The 15,871-nt window shown below is 41.4% G+C and overlaps 1 protein-coding gene across 2 annotated transcripts in view; it reads right to left on the bottom strand.

Annotated features, from left to right (window-relative positions):
• Nucleotides 1–15,202, bottom strand: part of PITPNB (phosphatidylinositol transfer protein beta) — a 34,612-nt gene extending 19,410 nt beyond the window's left edge. Inside the window, exons 1-7 of one of the 2 annotated variants that reach the window (XM_075167485.1) lie at nucleotides 15,113–15,202; nucleotides 12,332–12,362; nucleotides 11,295–11,440; nucleotides 9,966–10,057; nucleotides 9,519–9,526; nucleotides 8,185–8,259; nucleotides 6,918–7,001 (exon numbers count right to left, since the gene is read on the bottom strand). In XM_075167485.1, coding sequence (XP_075023586.1) covers nucleotides 6,918–7,001; nucleotides 8,185–8,259; nucleotides 9,519–9,526; nucleotides 9,966–10,057; nucleotides 11,295–11,440; nucleotides 12,332–12,362; nucleotides 15,113–15,132 — 456 coding nt within the window. In that variant the 5' untranslated portion in view covers nucleotides 15,133–15,202. The remainder of the gene's footprint in view (nucleotides 1–6,917; nucleotides 7,002–8,184; nucleotides 8,260–9,518; nucleotides 9,527–9,965; nucleotides 10,058–11,294; nucleotides 11,441–12,331; nucleotides 12,363–15,112) is intronic. The other variant, XM_075167484.1, reaches the window with a different exon arrangement.
• Between the last annotated feature and the right edge of the window lie 669 nt (nucleotides 15,203–15,871).

The following is a 15,871-nucleotide window of genomic DNA, read 5'->3' as shown; positions in this document are numbered from 1 at the left end:
GACAGAATGATTTTAAGAAAACTTTCAGAACCTAACATAAAAATGATACAAGTCTGATGCCTTATCTGCAAATTCATGAAAAAAGCTTCCTGAACACAGAGTGGCATAAGACTAACTAGGCAGGTGGACACAATTTCTGGCTTTTCAACTCAATATTGCATTAGTTTTTTAAACAGGAGAACATACATACTATCAGTGTTATTTAGCAGAAAACATATATAAGGTTGACTGTGGAAGGACACGCATACTAGCACTTTTCTCCAGTATGATCCATAGCTCTGTTCACAGCACAATAAAAGATCAAAATCAGGTTGATCAAAGCATGTCATATTCCCAACTCACCGCATGATTCCCAAGTCTCATAACTGAAACAATCACCAGCACTACTGTACACTTAACTGAAACGCAAGAAAAGCATTCGTGAATTTTTGGGTAGGTTTAGCTAAATGGCTTTTAATAACATGTCTTACAGTTATTCCCATCTCCTGAAGAGCCCTGTAGCTACAGGACAGCTATCAGGTGAACTATTCCCTGAAATCACCTTTGAAAGAATGCCAAGGTCCAAACAAAAAATAAAATCAGCCTTGTTAAATTAGCACAGATGTGTTGTGCTATGTACTAGAAGTTAAAGGTTTTGTAAGACAGTCTGGAAGATACAAAGATTTATAAGCACCCAGGACAGTACGAAAAAAGCCTTAGTTAGGGGATAGAAAACAGAAACAGGAGGAAAACACTAGTAAGGTAGAAATAAGTCCTATTTATACATACATAGGTTGTTCCACAGGATGTGCAGTTTAAGATGCACACTTAAAACAGCAAGCCGTGGGCACTACTGAAGGCATTAAGCAAAATTCAAGTGTGTAGAAGTTATTCTATTTTCTAAACCAGTAAAATACATCCCAATATGAAGAAAGGCTGTTTCTGTAAGCAGGCTGAAGATTGGGAAAACGTAACAGGGCCATCTAACAATCACCTGGGCAAACACTTAATCCTTTGCATCTTTATTCTAAAGAAGTACTGATGGAGGTTGAACAGTTCATCTATTCAAACTCAATAATTCAGACAAGCCTTTTTCAATAATACAAATATCCAAGGCAAAGCAGAAAACACACTTTGAGGCGAAAAGTCAGGTCTGTAGCAGTCAGTCTGTTTTGCACCTATCTCTGGATACTGGCACCTCAGAGAGCCCTGGTGATCAGGGACACACCCAGAGGGTCACTTTCAGGGGGTGCTCTGAGCACCAGACACTGTCATTTTTGATGCCTGAATCCTGACCACTAATGTATTCTTAAACAAGTCAATGAAATTACAGGATCCACAATCCCCTGGATCTCTCAAGTATTTTAAGTCGGTGGGCTTTCCTCAGCAGCAGCTATAATAAAAAGACTGACCACTCCATACCCATAGTCGCTGTAGCATTCTTCGATACACAGTAGTTTTGTAGGCCAGACTGTAAACACTTAAGGCAGTTCGACAACGGAGCTTCACCAGACTTGAGAAACAACTGCTGAATAAAGATATGACCACGTGATCCAAAGTCATCAAGTTATCATCCACCAGCTGAGCACCAGTAGTGGTCTGTACATCCACATACCCGCCTCACCTGGACACTAAAATGAAACAGCCCCGCAGAACTGAAGTCCAACCAAAACCCGGTTTAAGTCAATAGGGTTTTCTCATGCTTCTTCAGAAAGAAGTGTTCTTGATTTTTTAAAAGAAACTAAGAGGTATATTCTGATCCTTTTGCTAATACACAGAGTCAACTTTATGACCTAGATAAGATGTTCCAAGACTGTTACCAATAAAACACATGATGATACTAAGCTTCTGGACTAATAATATGGACTTTTTAGATGCCTATCACATGACAAGTTAAGTCCAAAATGGGAGAGATCCACCTATCAGAAAAACAGCTCTTTGACTCAAGAATCTTTAACACACTTTTACAGACTACAAAAGAAGAGCATTTCCTATATTCCACTGTATTTCCTCAAACTGTAGAATAAGGGATAGTACTTACTGCACAGCACATAGAAATCCTGTATCTCTAGTACTTAATAGATGCATTCAGTAATTTGACTGAGCTGTATAAAATTGTATTTTTAGAGTTTTGTTTCAAGTAATATAATGAAGATCCACTACGACCTAGAACAAGACTTTTAATTTCTTTATTGTACAAAAATAGCTATAAACCTGATTTCAATTTCTTTGTTTGCACTCCACTCTACTTTCTTACAAATTATTTCCAAAAATGTAGCCTCTTCTGATGTTAATTGAGTGTTCACTTCTGCTTACTCTTTAAAAAGTTTTACTCTCCTGGGAAGTGATTTTTATATACAAATCATAAAAGCTCCATAGATTGTATGCTGGAGATGATTAAGAGAGAGCAGGGTTAAATTTATATCTAAATAAACCTACAGATGTCGGCCAAATTATTTCTATACATACTTAAATGAGCATGAGTTAGCATATGCACGCCATTAGTATCTTAAAGAAATTTACTATTTTTATATTTATGCTGATTGTAGTTCTGAAACTAAAGTAACTGCCACACTACAATGGGTTGGACAAGGTTAATTCACTGAACACAAGGATAAATCTTGAATATATGAAAACTTTTATCAAAATTGCTGGATCTTATAAATGTAGTTTCATTCTTTCAGTCATGCTGTTATCCAAGATAGTACATTTGGGTTGCTTTTCCAGGCAAAACTATGACTGAGAAAATAAACATACAAATAAAACTTTCCTTCAGCAACACTGACTACTCCTTCTCCCTAAAAAAATTAGCACACCAAAAAACCCACCCAGCCACTTAGAATGATAATTCCCAAACAACAAGCATCATAACATTAAAAAAAAGCACCATGCAACGCATATGATTTCAGAAACTACCCAACAGAACTATTGACTGCTCTAATATCACTGAAAAAGACAAAGAAACTGTAGGAAAGAACCTCTGGACAAACAGAATCCATGGAAAACAGCTAATGCTTTCATAGGGGACATCTATTTTCCAAACCCCGCAGCCTTCTCCGAAGGCATAAAGTAAGCATGTAGATCAGGGCAATTTTGTTACTATGATGTAGCTGAACTTCCAAAAAAAAAAAATTCCTCAAGTTCCATTACCTAACTTCATAAAGATATTAGCATAAATGGAAAATCTTTCTCATGGAGTCATAAGCAGTAAAGAGAGAGAAAACAAAGGCAAATTTCCATAACAGAAGAGACTACAAGTGTGGGTCCTAGGGAATTTCTACTAATTAATCCTCAACTGTCTAGGAAAGGGGGCAAACAAGCAGAGTAGAAAGGGTGTCAGCCTACAGATAACTCAGAGTTATCAAAGTTTGCATAAAAGTTTGAGTACAAAGTCAGTCTTTGTTTAATAAAGTCAGGACTTTGCAAAACTGAACTTCTGGGAGATGAAATGGAAATGAAAATTTGAATCACATGGTGAAAATTAGTCCCAGGTATTCCTACACAGTGTGGCCTATACTGTGAGATTGAATTTGAAAATATTTGCTCAAAATATTTACTAAAAAAGTAAATGGTGTTAGAAGTTACTAAAAAAAGAAAGAGAATGTAGAAACATCAGAAGAGACTTAAGACTCTGGATTAAACCACTCTGCACTCATAGTTTTGATACTCTGTAGGTCAAATACACAAAAGAAAAAAGAAAAAAAAAAGAGGATAATGTACTGAAAATAGTTCCGAGGACTTCCACATATGAAATGGCTTCCACTTGAAGATGGACTTAAAGATAAGGACCCTCAGCTTGGAAAGATATGCTGAAGAGGAGGTGGGGGAAGAAAAAGAAAATATGATCCAAATCTGTAAGATAAATTGTGCAGAAAATACAAATAGGAAATATTCCCCCCCTCAATGAATTATCAATCAGGGAAAAAGGAAGTACTTTTTCTCCATACATTCTAACACTCTACAGAATTCATGATGCCATAAAGGTCAAAAGTATAAATAGGTTCAAAAATGGATTAGATGTGCTCATGGGCATACAAGTGGCTAATAAATGCAATAGGCCAGATATAACCACGGGCTCTGAAAGTCCTTTAAATACAGATTGATCTTTCAGAGATACGCATCTCCCAGCTTCCAGTATTCTGAACTTCCCCAAGTTTCTTATCCTTCCACAAGTATCTGCTACTGGCCACTAACAGGATACTGGGTTAGATGGATCTTTGTCCTGAGCCAAAAATAAAACTTCTTTTAGCATACCACCATCTGTCAGTCTTCAGTACAAAGGAAACTGGCAATATCAAAGGCAGGCCATGTAATCTAATAGTGCAAGAGGGCATACAGCATAAGCAGTGCTGTTCACTAAGAGTACTTCAAACAGAATAAATACTTCAGTTCAACACACAGTAATAAGCACAACCCTTTGTTTACACATACTGTGATCAAGCAAGCACTCTGACAGATGACAGCATTGTAGTTGTCTGCCACAATTCCAGGCATGGAATAGGGAATGCACAACATACATTTACCTGCCAGTTCAGCTCTAAGGTCATATGGAATGTCTGAAAGAACAAGGGGCAGCAAAACGATTCCTCGCTGCATTAAAATAGGCAAGACACATTTAATTTGGTTTACAGGGAGGTTCATGTATTTTCACACATGTAAATCCACAGATCATCTGTTAAACATCAGTTAAGCAACAGTGCAGGTTATACACCTGTGTTGGTAATGCAAATGGAAATTTATGAAGCAGAAACCTCTCCCCTTCACACACCACAGCTTTTCCCCTCCCTTCCTCTACTTTCCTGCAAAGGAGTCCTCTCCCCACTATGCAGGATATCCAAGTATTTATTTTCAGATAACAATTGTTTCAATAACAATTGAATAGTATAAAGAACATCTCCTTACACAAAACCAAGACAATCAAATTTATTGTGTAAACACAAATTGGTAAGTGTTGATATTAGTGCATACCATTTTCCTACTATCCAAAAATAAATGATTACACATAGAACAGTCCAGCTGTTACAACTGAACAAACCAGACAACAACCCTAGTAGATAAAGATGTGTGGAAAGCAACAGCAAGGAAGTAAGACAGGCACATAAACAATTTCGGGGAAGCTGCCCTCTAAAGTTGTACAGACCAGCATCTAAAATCAACATCTCCTACCTTCTTATTCAGATAAATGATACATACTATGAGAAATTGGACATGAGCTGGCAACGTGCACTTGCAGTGGCCAGCAGGTCGAGAGAGGTGATTCTGCCCCTCTACTCTGTTCTCACGAGACCCCACCTGGAGTACTGCGTCCAGCTCTGGAGCCCTCAGCACAGGAAAGACATGGACCTGTTAGAGAGGGTCCAGAGGAGGGCCATGAAAATGATCTGAGGGCTGGAACACCTCTGCTGTGCAGAAAGGCTGAGAGTTGGGGTTGTTCAGCCTGGAGACGTGAAGGCTCCGGGGAGACCTCACTGCAGCCTTTCAATACATACAGGGGACTTGTAAGAAAGATGGAGAAAGACTTTTTATCAAGGCCTGTAATGACAGGACAAGAGGCAACAGTTTTAAACTGAGAGAGGATAGGTTTAGACTGGATATAAGAAAGACATTTTTTATGATGAGGGTGGTGAGACACTGGAACAGGTTGCCCAGAGAAGCTGTGGATGCCCCCTCCCTGGAATTGTTCAACGTCAGGTTGGACAGGGCTTTAGGCAACCTGATCTAGTGAAAGATGTCCCTGCCCACGGCAGGGGGCATGGACTAGATCTTTGAAGGTCCCTTACAACCCAAACATATGAGTATGAGCTGGTTAACAAAAAATTGACAATAGATGGGAAAAGAACAGGAACTATTACAAATATTAAGTATTGTCCTGTCAGCAAAATCTCAACATGGCAGATTAAGCTTAACTAGAAATCCCTTCATGTATTTATTTCAGTAGAATTTGATACAATCACATTCAAGGTACCACTGTCTTTTCTGTGCAAAGTGCTATTGAAAAGGCAAGTTGAAAGTGTGCATGCCCAGCCCTAAACCTTACCACACTCACTTCTTCATCTAGCCACCTACTTCCATCACATGTGTAAGCAAGCTAACACACACTCCACACAATCCTGGTAAAGCCACTCCTTCCAAATTTATACCTATGTTCTGCATACAAATTCACTGAGTAACCATGTGCTCTTATTAATAAAATTTGTCCTTCTAAATTTTTCCTTCTTATATCAAGATACTAAGCTTCACGTTCTCGGGGAAAAGGCCAGACTCCTATGGATAGACTTCTGGGTGTACCCAGGACACTTACGTTTGCCAAAGCAATCACTAAAGACAAAACTGAAAAAGTAATCCCACAGCTTTCAGAAGAGATGAGCAGTTCATGTCTTAAGAGTACTCTGATGAACAAGGTTTAAAAATTAAAAAAAAAAGGTCTAGATTTCAATGGCAAAACCTGATTATCCTCTTGAGATTGCCATAATCCCAGGGAGGATGTGTGGAGAGACAGAATTTAATTTAAAGAATTTGTAACCAAGAAGTAGCAGCAGAAGCACAGGAGTAGCTTGGTGGAGACACTGTGCTCTGTCATACGGGACAGCTAGGATAGATTCTTGTGCTTAGTCTCACACACCAAGATGAGCACACAAACGCTCGCTTGATCAAATCAATCACTTTATCTACAATTAAAAGTAAAAACAGCACCTGTACCAAAAGTCTGTTGCCCTTCATGTCTTAGTTGTGCAACTAGAAGTCAAATTCAGTAGACTGAAGTTGTAAATGCATTTACTAAGTGTGGAACTTTGGAATGAATGATTCTATTCAAGACAATTTTCAATTATCTGTTGGGTAAAATCCATACCATTTTAGTTTATTCACAATCAACACAAAGCATCAATGGAATTAGCTGCATGCTACATCTATATCCCAATAACACAGCATTTACTTACTCCTGGTTCTACTTGAGTTCTATCTGCAATGTCAATATGGACAATTTCAACACTCTTCCATGTGTTTGGATCTAAATTGTGCACCTGCAAAAAGAGAAAAAGGAATGATTTCCATGCTGTCACCTTACACAGTGGTGCACCTTATGCAGTACATATGCGTGCCATGGATTTTTTCTGGACTTCATAAAGGCAGTGTTCTCAAAACCTATCCTTTCTTCCTCTGCCTTTCTAAAAGGGAATAATCTCCACAGTTACAATTTAATTCACCCACTAACCGATTTTAAACCAGCACAAAGCCTTCACTTCCTGTGCATTCAGGAAACCTGGATTTAAGATTAAGCTGTATTCTTCTGTCACATTTGTTAGCGCCAATGAAATCAAGTTCTAATTAGAAATATTACCCATTCAGTAATCTGCATGAGCTTTTTGATCTAGAAAGAAGCCGCACAAATTCCAAAGTGCAAATATGGCAGGTTTTAATAACCTGACTAAATCTAGTAGGTTCCCTAAATTATAGGGCTGCCTTTAATATGGACCAGATGAACTCTGTGTGGTATGAAGGTACATAAAGGTCTAAAGATGTAGTCAGCTTCACACCTGTAGTCTGTTAGGCATGCCTAAGCTTACAATTATAGCAAGCAGAGCTGTCCAAGAAATACTGTCCTCCTTTGTGGCACATGTAGTGCTACAGTTCATCCAAGCACTGGAAATATACAACAACTATTCCTTTGTGGATGGTTTACAAATATGTTTGTCACTATAGATAAAAAAATCTCCTGAAGATGAGATTGAATCAACTGAATCAACTGTCTAGGGCAGAAAACAAGAGTATTGCCAGTCTGGAAAATTTACAGAAGCAGCTTCAATACATAACTCTACAGAAGTGTACACAGATAAACTCCAATAGCCTTGTGAACCTGTTTTCAAACAAACTTGTCAGGCTAAGTAGCACTAGCATGTCTAAGGTAAAAGAACATGAAATTAAAAAGAACTTACAGAAAACCTATTTAAATATTTGGATGAGAATCAAGCAGCTGCATTGACCTCAACATAAAACATGAGGTCAGATGTTCTTGTATCTCGTTAGGTAAGACAGCTTGACCACCTTAGAAGGATTTGAATAATGCTTTTCTTGTTTTACATTAATCATTGGTAGGGCTTAGACTTTATGCAGTAATTATCCACCATTACCAGGTATAGAATACTTTATCTGGATGACTATGTGTTGAAAAAATTGCTAATGCTTGGTATCCAAATCCCAACTCACGTTCTCTGATGTCCCCAAATCTGGTTTATGCCAGGTCTCAATTTTTATGAAGAAGTCATCTTTCATGTATTCGTTCTGTAAGAATTAAAATCAAAAAGCATGAGTCTGAGTACACCTTTCTGCTTAAATTTTAGGTAAATGGTATTTACATGTAAGTCACTACTAAGCCCTGACTAGCAACACATTCTATTTAAATTATAAAAGAAACAGCCCCCTTACCTACACACAGAAATAAGTACAATGAGATAACTAGTTTCTAAATCTTAAGTATCAGCTACAGCAGTAAGTACCAAATTAAAACCAGTCATGTTTGAGAAATCCAACTCTAACTGTGCATACAAATAGAAATAATACTGTCATTTACCATCCTTCTTCCTCAACCCTGAAATTCTTTACCTCTATGTTCAAGTAATTTTCAAATTATTAATACTGCAGTTAAGACAAAACAATTAAAATACATTTGCATTAAATTTTTAACAAATGAGACTATTCTGAGAGGCAGGGGTAACAGCCAATAAACATTAGATGTTCCTGTATAGCACAACTATGATCATAAAGGTCCAGCTACCGCTAAATTGTGTGTCTAAAGACTAGCAAGGAACACTTCTAATTTCAGAAGAAAGCAAGCATACACCAGTGTGTGTACATATCATGATGAGTCAAGCTAAACAGTTCACAAATTCATTTGTTACTCCTTATGTTGCATTCACCTAGTGACGATCTAAATCAAGTTTGCAAGAGCAGATAAAGCAATTTAACATTAAACTTATAAGCTTCCTTAAACAGGTCACCAAAAATATATACACAGGGAAATAAAATCTTAATGATCTCTTTCCCATGCATCTTAAATAAAAAACAGAAGCCCTCAAACCCCCAGCTACGATGATCCATTTAGATTCTCAGTTAATCCATTTTAACTGAGGCAGGATTTCACTTTACAGAAATGGGATTTCAGACAGTTAGGGACTGATTTTACTTTATTGCACTTCCTGCATTCACGAGTGTAGAAACCTCTGATTTGGCTTTCCCCTCCCCCCCTTTTTTAGCATTTTTTTTTTTTTAGCAGGACAGACATTATGCAGCTGTAATGGTAAGTAAAGGCAGAAAAAGATGTAAAAAATGAAAGCATTTCTCTGACAAATTACAGTTCTTTCTAATTATAGCCAAGTGCAGACAAATAAAGTAAAAAGGAGCTTTATGCCAGGAACCCTGGCAAGGCATGTATAAAAAGTTGGAGCTAGCTTGCTAGAGTCAGAGTCAATTGTAGCAGTAATAACAGATAAAATATATTTCAAAAAAAACAACATAGGACTGGTAGTAATTCAAATACTCACTGTCACAACTGGTCATTGGAAACACACGCAATGAAAATAAAAAGGAAACACAAGTGTTATTAGATACAATCATTTCTGAAAAGTCTCACATATAATGATTGCTTTACAGTATAAGAAACATTCAAAATTAGTCTAATAGCATTTGTGTGCATCAAGTTAGCAGAGTTCAGCAGACTTTGACTTGCTAGCCTTAACCTTGTAAGTTCACTATAAGACACTTCAAACCATTCAACAAAAACACAAAAGAAATAGAGCCTACTCTTAGAATTTACGCAATTAAAAGTATTAAAATAAAGCAGTCACCTTATTCTAACAGACTATGAAGAATTAAATTCTTTTCAAACAGGCTCTGTTCTAGACAGAAGAGAATCACCTCTTCAGTCTTATCCTAGGGACACTGGACACTCAACTGAACACTGACAGCAAAACACACAACGGGAGACCTACTTGTTCTACAGTAGGGATACGCGTTCCAAGCCTTCTCGTGGAACACTAGGGAACCTTCTGGAGCAATCATCCTTACAAAACCAGGAACTTTACTGTGAAAAACAAACATTGACAACATTTTTAAAATTTTTGCCAGCTGAAATTCCTCACTGAATTCCTCACTTCCACTCTAAGAAAGGCATGTTCTACCTAAGCACTTTAAAGGTTGTGATGTACAAGTTATTCACAGCTAAATACGCAGGAACTCCAACAATGTTACTGATCACACAATAATTAAGAAAAAAAAATGGCGAAGGCAGTAAGATAATTGAGAGAGAGCTAGAAATAATTTTGGAGGCGCTATGATCACGACGAAAGCTGTGCTTTCTTTTCTCTTCAAGAACATCAAAGACAACTGTTGAGGGAGGGCACTGCCCAAGAGATCTCACCTCCAAACTCTAGCAAAACTGCAGGTGCATCAGCATGCAAGCCTGTAACTTGACTGGCCTGCAGCCTGGATGGAAGGCCATTCAACAATTTCAACTACGCCTGAAGAGCAAAACTGCAGCCGACTGCAAACATATTCAGTTCTTAACTTTTTAGATCTTTTTTCCCCCAGTTACAAACATTTGGAATACTAATCCTCACAACTTGACAACATATTACCAATTCTAACAACATGGCTGCCTTTATGGTATTGCAGTCCTCTGAAGTACATCGACTGTAAATCCCTAGAGGTTCAGACCCCATTTGGGTCAGTTTTCCAAATAACCCAGGTTTTACCCACTCTGCAATGCACGTAACTTCTGAAAATATTCTTTACCTTACTTATTCTCTCTCAGAACAATATTACCCCACTGCACCACAAGAACTTGTGTGATGCCTTTTAGAGTGTTTTTAAAGAGCATTCAGGCAATAAGAACTCCTCCTTAAATACCAGATCATATAAAAACATTCTTCCTTTACAGTGCAATAACCATTCTCCTTTTCTTTATCCTTCTGTATCAACACTCCTGTCCTTTGGGCTATCCTACAAAGCATCTGTGATACCAACCCATCATTTCAGCTATATACTAAGGATTCAAATTATTTCTACTTAGAGATGCATTTGCCTATTCACAGATTGGACATTTCGCATGGTTCTCCATTACTCTATCTCACATATTTAAAATCCACTGTATTTCACATGTTTTCCCGTTCACCAGAGCATTCATGCACAATTCAGCAAATTAAAGAGTGGTAGAAAAACACAAGTACCCCAGAATAGTAAACAATGGAAGGCTGCCCTCACTTTCAAACATTTCTTGCTCAACACGAAGTGACCATAGTATGTATCACTGCTTTTCTCACCTCTTTAAATGATAGATTTTGTGAGTATACTGTCCCTTCTCGCCATCCTTTTCATAAGGCTCATTTTTTAAGACTTGAATTCCTTCACCACCTCCTGTTTCATTTTTGCTAGCTTCTGCCACAGAATAAAGTTGCCCAACTTGATACTGAAAAGTTAAGAGAAGTAAAATTTTAATATTCAATTTAGCCAAAAGTTTTAATGCATAAAAAAATTTAGCTGTTTCCAGTGAAAATTTGGTAGTACAAACAAAATTATCAGGAAAGTAAAATACACTATATAAAAAATATTTAGCAAAATATGACAGTCTGCTGGCAAAATTTATCTGTAGTTCAAAGCACCAGATCTATACCCAGCTTGTTTCACATTAATGCAACACTTTGGTATAGCACACCAAATAAGTTATTCTTCAATTTTCTCACCCTAAAAGCAAAGACTGTATAAAAGAAATATAATTTTCAGTTTACAAGATTTTAAAATGACTGATTTCCAGCCCTGAGCCTCCTAAATTCATACTTTTAACCAACTAGATACTGCCCTCGCAGGACCCATAAAATGCAAACTGTAGAAGAACGCAAGCGTAACATTTTCCCTCAGAAGTATGTTTAAACATCCTACTGTGACTTTCATTTAAATGTATCTCAGTGCTATTTAAATTGCTGGCTTCAGATCTCGGAAGATGATTCCTACCTTTGCCTTTAGGAAAAGGCTTGGAGTCACTCAGTGCCTTGATCAGCAGGAAAATTCTGCTGCAGTGCAGAATTGCACAACTTTCTTTTCTTGCTTGTAAGCTGTGGAGTGGCTCAGAAACAACTAAAGGTTCTTTGCCTGCAGGCATTTGCCTCCTTTGAAATTCACTGATCTGCAAGAGGTTAACTCTGCTTGGCTGGTGGCTTACACACGTGGTAACTTACCTGTGGCAGACTGGTGGGTGCACAGCACAGGAAACATTTGGGCCCAGGCTAGTCAGATTTAAGTAAGATACTAGCATCTTCCCACCCATCACCCCAAAACAAAAGCAGGTAGGATGAGGACATACCTCTTGCACTGAGCAAGGTAAAACCACTCGGCTGAAAGAGGAAAAGAGCAAATTCAACAAAATGAATAATTAGGCTTCATCTGCAGATAACAGATATAAACTGTAACAAAGACATTCAAGAAGGAAGTGTCAAAATTAGTTAATTCAAGTTTTCTTTTGCTCTGTGACAGTAAGGCTGCATGGATATAATGCAACAAACCCAAGCAAAATTCAATAGCAGATATGTTACAAAAGGGAAAAAAAAAAGGGTTAAGAACATTAGAAGCTGCAGAGAAGAGCCAAGAAATCTAGGACCTACTTCCAGCTCTACCATAACTTTGTATTGTGCTGAATTTCTTTAAACTTTGAGGTGTGAGCTTTCTTCATGTCTTACACAGTAGGCAGTCCTGTCTGTACAATTTAAAAGGAGGACAAATGCGCAGGCCCTCAGAGCCTACAAATGAATTTTGGCAATTACAGCAGTTATGAATCATTTAAAAAGCAACCACAGCTCATATCCCATTTAGGTGGCAGAATCAAGTGCATTTTAGGCAAACAGGTTAGTTCTAATACAATACACTGTAGAGTTAACAGCAACGTCAGGGAATGCAGAAGTCGATGTTTCACAGCAACAGTACACTGCACAGACAGTCTTTTTCAGTTTCACCTTAACCTAATAAAATGGACAAAGACTATGCAAATCATTATTGTTGCAAAACAACATCATAGAACAACTGCATTGTTCCCAGTGGTTTTAAGTGATGTTACCTCGTTTACTGAAAACCTTGACCATTAGGATTCAATGCAACACAATCCTCCTGAAAGCATGAATATAAATTAAGCCTGTTCACTGTTCTAGAGAGAAACTAAGTTATAGTTAGCTGATTCAACTCTTGCTACCCCCTGCTGTGACCGCACTTTGTGAACAGTGAGTTTGATATGATTTTGCTTAGGTACTACTATGAAAATGACTTCAGCAGCTTGAGTGCCCTGTACCCTCCCTGTACGGCAGAAAATGCAGCAACCTTGAAAACGATCACCCCTGCGGATCAAATTCAGTCTTGCAATTTCCATGCAACTTCTTCTTTATCCCTTACTGGATAAAGATTTTTCTGTTTTAGTCTACTATGCGCCTCACTGAAATAGTTTTATTCAAACTGTGAAACCTTCAGAGAGATACTGAGAAAAACATAATTGCCCTCAAATGTTGGCAAGTGTCAGGCTGAAAGCAGAGCTTGCATCCAAATACAGAATAGCCAAATAGCAGTCAAAATAAAATTACCATAGGGAGCCCTATTATATCTCATTTTAACGGATACAAAAGTCCTTAATCTGTTTTCAAAGCTGGCTAGCAAGACCAACAGGGACAGAAGACACCTGTCTTGGCATTAGAAGATGCTGACTTCAATACCTAGAGAGGACACATTTGTGGCTTGCAAGGCAGTATAGGAGATTTTGGGGCAACTTCAGCTTTAGCCTTTAACAGGACAATATGTAAAACAGGAGTATAACCAGGAAAACACAGCAAATGTACAGGTACAAGGAAAGGTGAGGAATTAAAGGAAAGAATTGTAAGGAACAGGTTTTCTTAAACTTAAGAAGAGACAAACAATGCAGTAATTCAAAAGAGCTGAGTAGCAAAGAAATCTGATGAGAACTTATAAATTAGTACACAGCCCACCATTATCTTGTAGGAAATGCAAGACAGACAGACAGCTTCTCTTACAAGGACTGGTGCAAGCTCTTGCTAAAACGCAAGAAGAGTGGGACACCTGGCGCTGCATGCCTCGCTGCCGGATACAGCACTGGTACCTCAGTCCTGTCCATTTGCACTCACTCTCTGAAGGTTAGGTAAACCTTTGAAGTATCCTTGGAAGCCTGTTTGGGACCTAACAAACACACCTCCTACTTTCTATTGTTTTGAACCTACACATCGCCTTTACTACCACAGCAGAGGCTACATATTACTAGCCTTCAAGGTAATTTAAAGCCAAAGGTTGTGGGGGGAGAACAAACCAGCCAGTGGTTTGCTGGCAGAAGACCTTACGGGAGAGATCTACCCAACGACATGGAGTTCCCAGCACCACCAGAACAGATAACTGTGGAGCAATGAAGGACGCTGACACTGCTCCAGGACTGTCACCACGGCCACTCGAGCTCCTTTTTAAGCAGAAGGGGGTCCCGATTCAAAAACGCCTCTCAGCTTTGCAGGGACACATCGACATCGCCGCCTTGGTTAAACATCAGCCCCAAGGGAACGAGTTTGAGGAACTCATTGTGCGGGGACACAACTGACATGCTCCGGGGCAGGGGTTACGAGTCAGGATCGCCCCGACTGCCAGCGCACGCTCAGGTGCGTGCGAAGGCGATGGCACGTCCCTTGGTGTCAAGCAGGTACCTAAGGCTGCAGGCACGGGACGTGGAAGCGGTGGAAACGCCAGAGACGCACAAAGCAGACCCGCGCCCCGGGCCGGCCCCGCTCCCGGCCCCCCGCCCAGCCGCTCCGTAAGCCCCGCGGCAGGGAGGCGGCGGCAGCGTCCCAGCCCGGATGGGTGCGGCGACCCCGGGCGCGCCCGCCGCCCCCACTCGGCCGCCGGACACCACAGCCCCTTGAGGCCCCGCGCTGGGGCCCGCCCGCGAGAAGGGAGCGACCGAGGCGGCGGGCCGGGCGCTGCCGGCGCCCCGCACAGTTGAGCCGCGGGAGGCCTATAGGGCGCGGGCCGGAGCGGGCCCTGCCCCACTCGGCGGCCGCTGTGCCGGGCTGGGCCGGGCCCCGGGGCCGCGCCGCCGCCCCCGACTCACAATTCCTTGATCAGCACCATCTTCCCCTCACAGGCCCGCACTGCGCACGCGCAACCGGCACCACCTGCCCATGCTGCACCGCGCGCTTCCGGGGAGGCCCCACCCCCACGGGCCGCGTGCCCAATCCTGCCGCGCCGTGCGGCCCCGCGCCCGCTCCTGACCCGAGCGCACCCCGGCACGCTGCGCGGCGCGCCTGCGCCGGCCACCACCAATCCGAGAGCGTGCACCTCCCGCGAGCGCCCCACCTCACCCGTAGGCAGCCAATCGGCGCGCCGCCAGCCGTGCTCTGTCCCGGTACCGCCCCCGCTTCGCGTACCGGCGCCGTGACGTCATCGCTGCCCGCCCCGGAGGCGCGGCAGCGCAGCCGCGCCGGGCGGGTCCCTCGGCGGAACAGGGCGGGCAGCGCTCCCGCCGCGTCCGAGCGGACCGGGGCCGGCGTCTCCCCTCGCCGCGGCAGGGGCGCCCCGACCAGGTCGGCGTCCGCGGCGGCGCGAGGGGCCTCACTCGGAGGAGCTGCCGCGCGGCCCCGCCGGTGCCCGCCCTGGGGGGGGGCCGAGGAGCGGGGCCGCGCCGGCTGCGCGCTGCCAGTCTACGGGCTGGAGCGGCTTAACGAGATGCCGCCGGGAACGCTCTTAACCTCCTGCGGCCCCGGGAGAAAATGAAGTTGCCGAGATCCTGGTCACGCTTGATAAACCTCGTTTCGCGCCAGCGAGAGGAAGCCGTTACACGCAGCCCCAGCCAAGGCTTGGAAACGGCGCC

This window comes from Calonectris borealis, chromosome 18 (genome assembly GCF_964195595.1).
Source record: "Calonectris borealis chromosome 18, bCalBor7.hap1.2, whole genome shotgun sequence".
In the NCBI taxonomy this organism is placed as follows: domain Eukaryota; kingdom Metazoa; phylum Chordata; class Aves; order Procellariiformes; family Procellariidae; genus Calonectris; species Calonectris borealis.
This window is presented reverse-complemented; position numbering and strand designations above follow the sequence as displayed.